Source organism: Eubalaena glacialis, chromosome 12 (genome assembly GCF_028564815.1).
Source record: "Eubalaena glacialis isolate mEubGla1 chromosome 12, mEubGla1.1.hap2.+ XY, whole genome shotgun sequence".
Lineage (NCBI taxonomy): Eukaryota > Metazoa > Chordata > Mammalia > Artiodactyla > Balaenidae > Eubalaena > Eubalaena glacialis.
Genome location: NC_083727.1, coordinates 104834569 through 104848463, shown reverse-complemented (window position 1 = coordinate 104848463; position 13895 = coordinate 104834569). Strand labels below are relative to the sequence as shown.

The 13895-nt window shown below is 38.0% G+C and overlaps 1 protein-coding gene across 1 annotated transcript in view; it reads left to right on the top strand.

The window, feature by feature from the left end:
* The window catches only part of UBE3D (ubiquitin protein ligase E3D), a 148230-nt gene that overhangs the window by 18697 nt on the left and 115638 nt on the right, over positions 1 to 13895 (top strand). The window contains exon 4 of the mRNA XM_061207382.1: positions 8216 to 8447. Within this exon, the coding sequence (XP_061063365.1) occupies positions 8216 to 8447 (232 nt within the window). The remainder of the gene's footprint in view (positions 1 to 8215; positions 8448 to 13895) is intronic.

Sequence of the window (13895 nt, the reverse complement as noted above, 5' to 3'; positions counted from 1 at the left end):
GTTTAAGGCTGTAACATATATAATAGTAAATACTCGACAAGCTCCTTTTAGTTGGCTTTACAGCCTCCTTCCACCCCCGTTTCCATAATCGGCCTTATTGGCAAGCTAGCAGATTATCTAGTACAGTGTTTCAAGCCTTTTTGATTCAGGACTCCGTATTTTTTAGGTGTGCCAGGGAAATGAACCCCTCTCTCCCTTTTTCTTTGCGAGAAGGTCCACAGTGGACGTGACTTAGGCCTTGCTCACTTCACAAGGCTTCCCTGGATGCCTTTGCCTATCACACATGTGCGCCTGGCACCTGGGGGCCTCTTGAGCAATGCGGAGAAATCCTTAGTAGGCGACGGAAGGCTTTGCTTCCATTTCACTCTTAGGCAGCAGGCCCCGTGGCTCTCTGTTTGATGGAAAGACATGCTTCCTCCTGTGTCTGCACAAGGATGTCATGCTGACTGTTTGCATCAAGCCCAGTGGTCGTCTCATTTCTCCCCAGTTACCTGTGCCACGCAGGTGGTAAGGACATCTGTTCTTGTTGAGTAGAAAGTAAAACCAAAGGTATTTCAAAGGAGGCTTGTATGTGCTGTAATCCACTCATTGTTGGCATTCTTTTCAGGAAGGCATCTTAGAATATGGTGGTTTGCCTTAGCAGGAGCTCTTGTATTGGGAGCAATGGAGCTGAGTTAAGATCTGCTTACCAGCCAGCCTTTCTATTTGGGAACAAGTCATTTTGATTCTCAGTTTCCTCATCTGCAAAATTCGGAGGTTCAGTTAGATAGACCTATAAGAGTCCTGCCAGCATGAAAATTCTGTGCTTAGTGAACCTCAAAAAGTTGCACCTTGAGTTCTGTGAATCATGATTATTTGGATAGTGCAAGACTAATGCTTGTTACTTTTTTTTTTGAATGAAAAAGATTCTTGTCAAGCAAATTATAGGTGCAGAAGACTGTTTAACCTATTAAGACTCATTAATGGCTTTTAATACTTACTAGCACCGGGGTGCATGAAATATGCTAATTACAGCAGTCTTTTTTTTTCTTCATTCAGAATCACACGTTCCTAGCCATTTGTTTGGTTGTTTGAAAATAATGCCTTGTTTCTTTACAATAAAATTCTCCAATTTGCATTCTTACCAGTTCAGCAGAGTTTTTCTGTAAAAATTGTCCAAACATATACAATTTTTGATTATTCTCTTGTTAACAGTCCCTAATATCAAGCAACAATAATAATAAAATTTAGTTCATTGTGATCAGTCTCAGAAACAGCTAAATGGTCGTTGTGTTTGGAATTTGTTATGTCTTTTAGAAATAAATTCATGACTTGAATTATATCGGTTGGTCAAACACTCTTTGAAACATCAGCCTGATTTTCAGTCATTTGAGAGGTGTCCCAAGGTCTCTGGAAAGGCCCTCCAGGTTCCACCTGCACCAGCAGAGCTGGGTGTCAGCCCAGCAACTATGAGGGCATTGAAACTCTAGCAGGTAACAAGAAGAATGGACTTAACAGAAACATAAGAGATGTCAGAATATCCAACTAGTTGATTGGTCCATTTGACAGACCAGCTATTATTGTAGTCTGAAAATAACTACTCCTATGAATAGTCACTTTTCTATGAAAGAGAACAAAGAGGTGAAAAGAGAGGACAGGCACACACTGAATTATTGGTAACATTGTACAAACTTTGGGAGTAAATAATAATGCCAGCTTATCTATATTCTAGTGGCTATATTTTGAGCTTTAGATATTTGATATTTTTCTTAAAATTCTTATTGCCCACTTGGTTCTAATCCAATGTGAAATCTCTGTATTACCGTTGTTAATATCACTGATTAATGGTTGATTTTAAAGTTAAGGCATTTCATTTTCTTGTCTATGTTTAAGTTTTAAATAAACACCATCAATCAATAACATTTATTAAAGTTGTGCATTTTAAAATGTAGTAAAATGGATACTCTTCAATGTTAGTGGTGGATCTTTAAATTGATCATTTTTTTTCTGAAGGCAATTTGGCAATACGAACTAAAAGACTAAAAATTGTTTATACTCATTGACCAAGTTTAAAAAAATAAATAAAATAAAATAAAATTGTGCATTTTAAGTTTTTTTCCCCCAAAGCTTATGCTTAAGATACGTTAAAAATAACTAAAACATTTTGGGGCTTCCCTGGTGGTGCAGTGGTTGAGAATCTGCCTGCTAATGCAGGGGACATGGGTTCGAGCCCTGGTCTGGGAGGATCCCACGTGCCGTGGAGCAACTAGGCCCGTGAGCCACAACTACTGAGCCTGCGCGTCTGGAGCCCGTGCTCTGCAACGGGAGAGGCCGCGATAGTGGGAGGCCCGCGCACCGCAATGAAGAGTGGCCCACGCTTGCCGCAACTGGGGAAAACCCTCGCACAGAGGCGAAGACCCAACACAGCCAAAAATAAATAAATAAATTTTAAAAAAGTTAAAAAAAAAAATAACTAAAACATTTTAATTAATTAAAAGCGTGTGTTGCTGTTCATCGTAGAATCTTAAGCTGAGAGAATGTTCAAGAAATCATTTCACTCTTTTTCTGAGGTTCAGCAGGTTTTTACGTAAAAACTACCTTGAAAAAAATGTGGTATCTATTTTCTTTTGAAAGTCCTCTTGGGAAGTAGATCATATCAAAGTTTCAGGGTTTTCGATAGATACACTTTCAGGAGAGCTGTGATTAAAATACATCTTTTGTTCTTAAAGGTTTTATGTTTTTTCCAAACATCAGAAAATTTCTTTCTGCTGTAAAAACACTTTTATCTTTGCAATGACTTGTGAATTAGGCTCTTTCTTGCTCGATGTCTTACATAGATAGCTATGGGATATAGTATAGCTTTTATTCACCGTGATGCAGGATCAAGTTAAGTCTGAAATATCACATTGTGTGCGAATGTGCATCAACGCTCCCAGATCTCTCTAAGTCTCAGTGCAGTTTCATTTCTGATCATGTATGAGGTTTTGACATTGCTGCCTTTGACACTGTATTGAGCATCTGTTTATTGGCACTACGTGCAAAATGTCAAGGGACAGAGAATCTTAGTGATGGAGAAGATCTAGGAGCCTGTTTAGGCCCAACTCTTACTCTAAACAGGCACCTTTGTCTGTCTTCCTCCTCATCTTTGTAAAAATTCAAATCCGACCTGTCACTCCTGCACCTAAAATTCTGTGATGCTCCCCAACTATCTGTAGAACCAAGTTCCCGCCCCTTAGGTTGATGTGTCACACCCCATGTAGTCTGTACCATCCCACCTTCCCTGTCCCCTTTACTGATGTTCTGTGTTACCAGGAGAGGGAATATATTCCAAGGGAGAGAGTTAGTTTGGAGTCTGGAAGACCTGGGTTAAGATCCTGCCTTCCTTCATCAGCTCTGACTCTGTGAACTTGTAGAGATTATTTAACATTTCTGAGTCTCCCTTTCCTTCTCTGTAACAGGGGAATGGAAATTCTCATCTCACAAAGTTGTAGTAAGCATTACATGGAATAAGGTGTGGGAGGTGCCCACCTGAGGTTTTCTTAAGTTCAATTAAATGTGTGGACTCACAACACTACCACAGACCACGTTTCGCGCCTTCGGGGCAGTGGCAGGAGTTCCCCTCAGCAGAGGGCCTGCAGCAGTTCAAGCAGATGGCAGGTCACATACCCCTCTGGGGACTCTTGTCTTCCCATGTGACACGGTTCCAGGTACAAAGTACAAGATTCATATCTGGCAGGTGCAGGAGCTACCCTGAGAAGAAGCCTCATGCCCTAAACAACCAATAGCTCTTGTGATAATTCTTTGGCATAGTTTCTAGGGTTCCCCACAAAGACCTGCATTCAGGGAAGTTTAAAGCATGGCATCTGCATCTAATATTTACAGCTCATTCAAACTTCCTCCTAGTCCAGATGCGATATACCAATCAAGGATCATTTTTACCATAGTCAGCGCTGCCTAGCAATATAATTAATGCCTACCATCTACCTGGCTTCCAGGGTAACAGGTCTAGGTGGTTAAACCAAAGGTCAGATTCTCAAGCAAAGGAAAATATTTGTTAACCCTTTCATCCGGGTATGCTGCAGACCCAACCAGGGGCCTCACATGTTATAGTTATCCACACATGCTAGTTCATTCCTTTATTTAAGAGCTCACACTATGAGTCAGGCACAGTGCCTGACACTGGGACTCCAGTGGCAAGTTAAACATATATGGTGCCTGTCTTCATATTGTTTCCTACACCTGGGATGCCCTTAGTTCCTTTCAGTGCCTAGAGAACTCCTATTCATCCTTCAAAGGTCAGCTCGGATGTTACCTCTTCTCTGAAGTCCAGTGGCACTCTACTTCCCTAGCACTTTGTACATATTGCCCTGAATTCATGGATTGGTTTTGCGAGTCCACGAATCCCCTAAAGTAATATGCAGATTTTGTGTGCAGGTGGGAATGTATGTTTGAAGAAAGGGGCTAATGCTTTCATCGGATTTTCAAAGGGGTCTGAGCCATCCCCTCCCTTTCCCCCCTCAACTCCCAAGAAGTTAGAACTGCTGCTCTGTTATGAGCATTTATTATATTCTGGTTTTGTTATTTGTTCATAGATGTATATTTCCCACTAGAATGTGAATACCTTGACAAAGGGACTGTATGTACTAATATTTTGTGTCAGCAGAATGCCTGACTCCTAGTAGTAGACTTTCAGAAAGTATATGTTGAAAGAATCGATTCTTAATCTCCTTAATAGACTCAGCAATTTGAATGATGCTAGTGGTGCAGCATTTCCTAATTTAAAAGGGAATGTTCTTGCTTCTATTAAACTAAAATCAGCCTTTCTTGTTCCTACTTCTGTCCTCTGGAGTTAAAATTAAATGTCTACCCTCTTCCATGTTATAATTGCCCTTTTATGAGACTCAGAGTTGATTGGTGAAATCAAAGAAAAAGGGTTCATGTGAGGGAATCATTTAAAAACAATACATTTGCATCTTAAATATTTTCATTTAAAACATGCAAATGTACATTAACTTACTAGTATTTTATTATGGAACTAATATCTTTTTGTTGAATACGAGTCTGCTGCTGTGGACTCTTTTAGCTTTTTTCACTTATGCCATCCTAAATTCATTATCCAGAGTTTCCAGTTTTGGTTTCTTTAAGTGGAACGAGAAGTTAGACACTGAAGCAGTCTGATTGCAGAATTCTTCTAGATTTTTATTCTTTTTCCCTCACCTCAGTTTTTTTATAGTTGTATCTCCCACATTCCACCAGTGATTTTGTTTTTTAATAACTGACTTTCCTCTTCTCTGAAATGTTTAGTTTTCAGAGGAATAGCAACTCATATTTCCTTGGTTTACATGTTTGATTAAATTATGTAACTAAAATAACATGTAACAAAATAACATGTTTGATTAAATTATGTAACTAAAAAAGCATGCATAAGTGGCATAAACAGGTCTGTGATCAAATACAGTTGATCCTTAGCAGGCAAATGGTCCAGTCGATTGGAGCAGAAGTGAGCAAGTATTCAGGGTGCTTTAAGCTTTCACAATATTCAAAGGCATTAGGAAGACCAGAAGCATGTTTGTATTCTGTTTTTTTTTTTTTTTCAGGATAAATTATTTTGAAATGTCCTCATCATCCTGCCCACATTTCTTCACCCCTTAGACCAATTGAGATTAAAATAGAGATAAATTTAGATTAAATCTTCCCAATTTAGATTAAAATAGAGGTAAACCATGGAAAAGTCTCAGGTGTCTATATTTCTACAGGAAAAAAATGAAACCATTAAAACAAAAACTGGGAGCAAATATAAGGGGCTACTTAATTGTAAGGATGTTCTAAGCATAAATAATAATGACAGAGTGGAGCTTAATTTCTCTTCCCTTGAGTGTGGCCTGGATTTAATGACTCACTTCCAAACAATAGAGTGTGCAAAGGCAGAAATAGGAGCTCTGCTAGTGGAGGAACCTTGCAGATGCCACCTTAACCGAGTAATCAAGGTTGACATCCCCAGGGATAAGTCATATTGATACAGTGTCTTCTCTGGGTTTGGTGTGATGAGAAGTCACCTCAGTGGTAGACATCCCCCAAACCCATAGTCTCAGTCTAATCTTGAGAAAATACCAGACAAACTCAAGTGAGGGATATTCTGTAAAATACCTGACCAGTGCTCTTCAAAAATCTCAAGGTCCTGAAAAACAAGGAAAGACTGCCACAGAGCAGAGGAGATGAGGGAAGCATGATGATTAAATGCAGTGTGTTTTGAATTGGATCCTGGAACAGAAAAAGAGGACTTTAGTGGAAAAACTAGGGGGATCCAGATAAAGTCAGTAGTTTTGACAAACCCTCCCTGGTTATGTAAGATGTTAACATTAGGGAAAGCTGGGTGAAGTATATATGAGAACTATTTGTACTATCTTTGTAACTTTTCTGTAAACGTAAAATTACGCCAAAATAAAAAGTTTATAGAAAATAGTAATGAGAGAAATCACAGAAGAAAGGGTTGGATGATTTGAAATTTAAGACATGTTAATCAAATTAGAGGCAATAACACTGGAAAATATTTGTCACAGATTTTAGACAAAGGACTGATATTCTTAATATAGAATATACTTGTACAATTTAATAAGAACATACTAACATCTCACTGGAAAATAGCCATTGATCGTAATTCACAGAAGAAACACAGTGGCGAATAAATATGAAAGCCAGTTCAATCTCACCAGTAATTAAAGAATTGCCAGTTACAGCAGTATTGAGAACGTTTTCACCAATTACATGGAAAAATGATAGTATTCAATTCTGAAAAAAGTAAGTGGAAGAATTATGGATTGGTATAGCCTTTCTGGAAAGCAGTTTGTCAATATAGGAATTGAGTTTAAAACATATGCACATTGGGACTTCCCTGGTGGCGCAGTGGTAAAGAATCTGCCTGCCAGTGCAGGGGACACGGGTTCGAGCCCTGGTCCGGAAAGATCCCACATGCCGTGGAGCAACTAAGCCCACGTGCCACAACTACTGAGCCTGCGCTCTAGAGCCTGTGAGCCACAACTACTGAGCCCGCGTGCCACAGCTACTGAAGCCCGCGCGCCTAGAGCCCGTACTCTGCAACAAGAGAAGCCACCGCAGTGAGAAGCCCGCGTACCACAACGAAGAGTAGCCCCCGCTCGCAGCAACTAGAGAAAGCCCGCACGTAGCAACAAAGAACCAATGAAGAACCAATGCAGCCAAAAATAAATTAATTAATTAATTTAAAAAAATGCGCATCATTTGTGCTTGTAATGTCACACTTACAAGATTTCTTTCCCAAGGAAATAATCAGATCTGTATACAAATTTTCTAGGACTGTTCATCACAGGGTTGTTGATAATGAAATACTCAAAACCCAAATATCTAACAGTGAGGGAATGATCTAAAAAGTTTTGGCATACCTATGGAATAGAATGGAGTCATTAAGTATCATGATATAGCTAAATAAAACAATGAAAGCAAGATACAGTTTGTGTATTTCCTCTGATCCCAGACTGTGTGCCTGTGTACAGCTGTCTCTCTTGAAAGGCTGGCAAAGAAATACAGTCATGTAAAAAAATAGCTACCTGTCCTTGGGTGGTAAAGAAAGGATTTTTTGTTTTTAATTTTATTGGAGTATAGTTGATTTACAATGTTGTGTTAGTTTCAGGTGTACAGCAAAGTGAATCAGTTATATATATACATGTATCCACTCTTATTTTAGAATCTTTTCCCATATAGGCCATTACAGAGTATTGAGTGGAGTTCCCTGTGCTATACAGTAGGTCCTTATTAGTTATCTGTTTTATATATAGTAGTGTGTGTATGTCAATCTCAGTCTCCCAATTTATCCCTCCCCACCTCTTACAATAACCATAAGTTTGTTTTCTATATCTACTTCTGTTTTGTAAATAAGTTCATTTGTGCCCTTTTTTTTAGATTCCACATATAAGCGATATCATATGATGTTTGTCTTAGGAATAAGTGAAGTAAGTCTGACTTACTTCACTCGGTATGACAATCTCTAGGTCCATCCAAGGATGGTTTTTATTTGCTTTATACCTTCCTGCATTTTCAAAATTGTCTATAGTGAGTATATATTACTGGTGCCATCAGGGGAAAAAATAACACTGCAAGTAATGTGGTTGATGAGTTTCTTTCATCCTTTATGCTGATTTAATTGAGAGAATGTCACAGTTCCATTTTGTCCTGTAAAACATTGTTTTCCTCTTTCCACTAGGAAGCTCCTGAGGCTGCTCCCCCTGCCACACGAAAACTGGGGTGCTCTGGTTGATGAGTGGTGTTGTCATCCCAACCCCTTTGCTAATAAGCCACTTCATCCGCAAGAGAATGACTGTTTCACTGGAGACTGTTTCTTCTTGGTGAATTTAAGACATGATTTACAGCAGCCGAGACCTGAAGTAGCCCCAGTGGAGACGCGCTGTCTTTCTTCTGAGAACCATTTAAAAATGGTAATGTATCTTTCAAAATAAATGCTCATTTACAGGTCAGTTTAGAAACTGCTTTCTCCAGTCTTTTCTTCATTCAGGGCATGTGACAGACAGTTCTAAAGACCAAAATCCATGATTTTCAGTTGCCTTCATCATCCAGCTCTGCTCTTTTGTTATGGAAAAAGCTTGTGGCCTTAAACCAAAACAGCCACGGGAGCGGGAGGAAGAAGGGGAAGAGGACTTCTTCCCGCGTAGACTTGGGAATGTTACCGTTTTACAAACCAAAATGCCCTCCTTCCTTGCTTTTAGGACAATATTCCATAATCCATGTACATTTTATCCTCACAGTCTGATTTAAATTAAATGTGTTCTTTGCCTTCAGGATATGTACTGTCCTGATAGGTCCAGGTATTTTCCTGTGTCTGCCCATAGTCTAGACTTCTGCTGGTGTCATACAATCAGATGCCATCAAGGCAAAAGAGGAAGTGGAGGAGCCCAAGCGTGGAAATAAAGCTTGGACTGCAGGCTCCAAGCTGATGCTTAACGAGCGAGGTCAGGCAGCTCCTGCTCTCAAAGTTGCTGGAGGGAGAAGGCCATTTCCTCTCACTGCAGAGAACAGGTGGTTTACCTTATTTTAAAAGAAAATCAGTGCCCTTGACTTGGCCCTTGTGAGAAATCATTCCCTGGATGGCAAGTCAATACTGATGTGATTTAAAAAGTTAAGAAAATCATTGCCAGAGAACCTTCATTTTAACATCTGATTATTGGTAGGAACAAAAGCATTGTGCGTTAAGTTTCATTTAGAACTCATTTAATTTTTGTAATGAGAACTGTGCCACTCTAGGAAACACGCAGCAGTCCGCAGCTCTTAGGTTGTCTGCTAGTTTATAGAACTATTTTCTAATTTGCGGGAGATTAAGGAAGTTTGTCAAATATCGAGGTTAAGCTGTTATCTGTTTAAATTATGTTAGTATCTCATCTTTCACCATAAACACAAATCCCTTTACCTTTAGGTTTATTTAAAATTATAGTAGTTTACTGTCTCCCGCTCTCCTCCTCTCTCCCAACTCTTTCTCTGTATGTATCTTTACCTTTAGTAAAATCATAACCATTCATATTTCCTTTGATCTCCACTGCTTTTCAGTGTGTATATGTGTGTGTGTATTAGATAATATACATTAGATAAAGTGTATGTATATATTCTAATGTGTGTGTGTATATATATATATATATATATATGTATAAGAATACCCCCCACAAATTCTAGTGCTATAGCCTTCTATATTTTTAAAAGATAAATGGTAAGCACATAATATAAATCTATGGTATAATTATATTTAATATGGTTATAGTAAAATTATATTTTAATCTAAATTTCTATACTAGTACTTTATGTTTTATGTATTTTGACTTTCATTTTTATGATTAAGCTATAAATTTTTAAAATGTGTGGAAGGTACGAGAAGAGGAGTGGGAAAGATTAAATAAGAAAAACCATGAGTTTCCTTCTTTCAGATGAACTCTGCATTCTGTATGGAAGTAGATTCCTCACATTTATGTCTTTATCAGTTATATGATGCCATTTATAAGAATTCCTCTTAATTGTGAACAACCATCCCACGTGTTAAAGGAAGACCCTTCATATTGAGACATTACAGTTTTTTAAGTATCAAGGAGACTGTGGGAAATTACCATCATGACAAGCTGCTGTTAACAAGATTGTTTTCAAGTTAGCCTAGATGAAAGGATCACTTTAATTGCGTATTGCTGCAGTTGAAAGCATATGCCTGTGACCGAAATAGTAACATAAATTTGGAGGGACTCCTTCAACAGTACTCTCAAGGGTCTTGTGGGAACAAGGCTTCTCTGTGCTATTGAAAACGTGTTTCTCATATCACCCCGTCTAGCCATCTAGCAGGGTTTTGAAATGTCACACGGTGACACAGCATCCTAATGGTATCTCTTGGGAAACATTTTTTTGGCGAGACAATATCAAGGGTCCTTAGAAATGGAAGCAATACAAAGGAAACTAAAAACGAGGACAGGAGGCTGATTCACCTCTCCAAGCCGCGGTGCCATCTCGCAGATATACTGATTTAATTAGTCCACAACAATGTCTGTCTTTCATGTTTGCTCTGTAGAGTTGCTACACTGCTAGGCTGCTTGTTTGCGCAACTCGCTTTATTATTTCCTTTAGGCGTAGGTCAAGAAAAATGCACTGCAAAGCAGAGTTTCTCTTTAACAGAATTAAAAGCATTGTAATATGTTAATTTAAAAGGTCAAGACTGTTTAGCTTATCAGACATTAATGGTGCGTTCTGTGTGTATTCTGAGTGTTTGGTAGGAGTAATTTCTGCCTCTGCTTGTGAGAGGTTATAAAAATCTATTTTAATTGTGGAAAGGGATTTTAAGAGATAGCTCACCTCACCATGAGAAATGTATATTTAGTTCTGCTTAAGGAGTATTTGACAATGAATTACTCCAAAGCATATCTCTTGAACTAAAATATTCATAAATGACAAAGAAACAGCATAAACAAAGTCCAACACTTATTCCTTTCCTTGAATAACCCCGTATGTGTACAGTGTGTCATTTGTGCCTCTGTGAACGTGACAGTATATATCTTTGCTTTTCAAAAGACATCTACTGAATATTTGTTATTTCACAATATTTTTCATTTCACCAACATAATAAAAATTTTGCGTCTTACAACAGGTTGATAAAGGTGGCACCTCAATCTTTTATAAGATTCATATTATTATTCTAGACGAAAGTATAGCCACACTGATGACTTCAACCTACATTTTAAAGAACAAATGAAATTGAACATTGTTATTTTAGCTGGCGAGTATGACTAACAGTTTTACCTTTTTTTTTGGTTATTTGTTTGTCTTGTTAAATCCATGAGGGTCTCTCTTTTTTTTTTTTTTCCTTAGAATAACGTGTTGAACTTTGTAAACATTCCCAAACGTAAAAAATAGAATTATGAACTTCCGTATACCAGTCATCTTGATTCATAAAGTATGCTTCATCTGCCCATTTTATTTTTAGTTTTTCGCTGAAGTGCTTTAAAGCAAATCCCAGACATTATGTCATTTCACCCCATATGGATTGTTCTTTTTCACATGAACACAGTGTCATTTTCACAACAGACAAAATGAACACTCGATGGTACAATGCCAGGCCATATACAGATTTTACAAATTTTATTAGAAGTATCTTCTGATGTCAGTAAAATTTGTTTGAATCAAAATTCACACATTTGGTTGAGGTAATTTGTTTTTTTTATTGATCAGATTTTAAAATCCTGATTACCCATGTGTTGAAAAGGTAGAATTTTATTTTAAAAACCAACCAACAAAACCCACTTTTTCTGCTTCATTGAAAGACAAAGCAAAATGTGCTATAAGAGCAATAATAAATGAAATACATAACAGCACCTGACAAAAAATTTTTTGCTTCGAACAGAAAAATCCCTTCTTCTTAAGCATTGCTACTCCAATAACCTGTATTAGTTTTTTTTTTTTTTTTTTTTTTATTTATTTATTTATATTTATTTTTGGCTGTGTTGGGTCTTCGTTTCTGTGCGAGGGCTTTCTCCAGTTGCGGCGAGCGGGGGCCACTCTTCATCGCGGTGCGCGGGCCTCTCACTGTCGCGGCCTCTCCCGTTGCGGAGCACAGGCTCCAGACGCGCAGGCTCAGTAGTTGTGGCTCACGGGCCTAGTTGCTCCGCGGCATGTGGGATCTTCCCAGACCAGGGCTCGAACCCATGTCCCCTGCATTGGCAGGCAGACTCTTAACCACTGCGCCACCAGGGAAGCCCCTGTATTAGTTTTTAGTAAAGCCCTTAGTATTTGGTAAGATTTAATGAAGATGGTCTGATTTAACTTGTACGAAATAGGATCCTTTAAAAAGTGTCTTTAATACCAATTTGGAGCCATACAGATAGATTTTATTGTAAGAAAGCATGAAACTGCCAAAATGTGAAACTTTACAGTCGAGCATGCTTGGTTTCTAAGCTGTCGTCTTCCTGTAACCTTGCCTGGACCTAAACAAATTGACACCTGCCTTGGTTTCTATGTCTGTGGCTTTTGACTTTTTTTTTTTGACCTCTAACTAAAGTAAGAACTATATAATAATTTTTTTACATTAAGATCTGATAATGCACACACAGAGACACAGATGCTCCTCAAGTAGATGTTTCTTAAATAGAACTGCTTACACTATGTTTGAAGCACGGTGATATTTTCTGTTCCATTCTATTTCATATTTCTTTAAAAATTCAGGGTGTCACCCACTGAATTGATTCTATGAATTAGTTTGGAAAACACTTGGCATAGTGCTTAGGAAGCATAAGCTCTAGCATCAAAGGGACCTGGATTTAAATATCAGCTCTATTAGTTACTAGCAGCACATCCAGAGAAAAAAATCTGTACCTTTGTGGGAAGATATGGGTTTTCTGCCCATTTCTTGAATGACGTGTGCCAAAAGTGTATTTTATTTACGTAACATCTGCCTAGCAGTTACCCATGTGCCAGGGACAGTGTTTTACAGCACTCCGTTTTAGATCCGTTTTAGATCCTAAACAGCTCTATGAGTTAACACTACTGTCGATTTCATCTTACAGGTGAAGAAACCAAAACAGGTTAATTAACTTGCCCATGGTCACACGTCTAGTAAGTAACAGAGCTGGAATTTGAATTTAGGAAGTCTGGCCCCAGACTCCAGGCTCTTAACCACCATGATATTAATTATAATATCATCTCTTATAACAAACTATAAGTCAGTAAGATTTTTTTTATTAAGGTGTAATTGACATTTTACTACTTTTAGGTGTACAACATAGCGATTCAGTATTTGTATGTACTTCAAAATGATCATGATAATAAGTTTAGTTGACATCCATCACCATACTTAGTAAGAGAACTTTTTTTTCTTGTGATGAGAACTTGTAAGATTTACTAAGGCAACTTTCAAGTATGCAATACAGTATTGTTAACTATAGTTGCCATACTGTACATTACATCCCCATGACTTATTTTATAAGTAGTTTGTACCTTTTGACTACCTTCACTCATTTTTGCCCACTCCTGCCAACCTCTGTTCTGTATGTCTAAAAGATTAGTTTTTTGTTTTCTTAATAATTAGGTGACTGCTAGCTGTTTTAATCTGTATCCCCAGTGATAAAGTTGGATTTTCAAAGTTTAACAATGTTTCAGGAATTCGTTCCAGAATGCTATCTTTCCAGGTACAATGCATATCTTAAATGGAAAAATAGAATTATATGAATGGGTTAGGTATTTTTAACTTCCAATGGTGATTATGAATTATAGATTACTTTTACATACGTTGCACTGGACTAGGAGTCAAAATAATATAGGTTCAAGTTCTAATTCTTCTGTTTTCTGGACACATGAGTTGGGGCAAGCCACCTAACCTCTCTACCTTTGTTGCCCACCATCTGCCTATT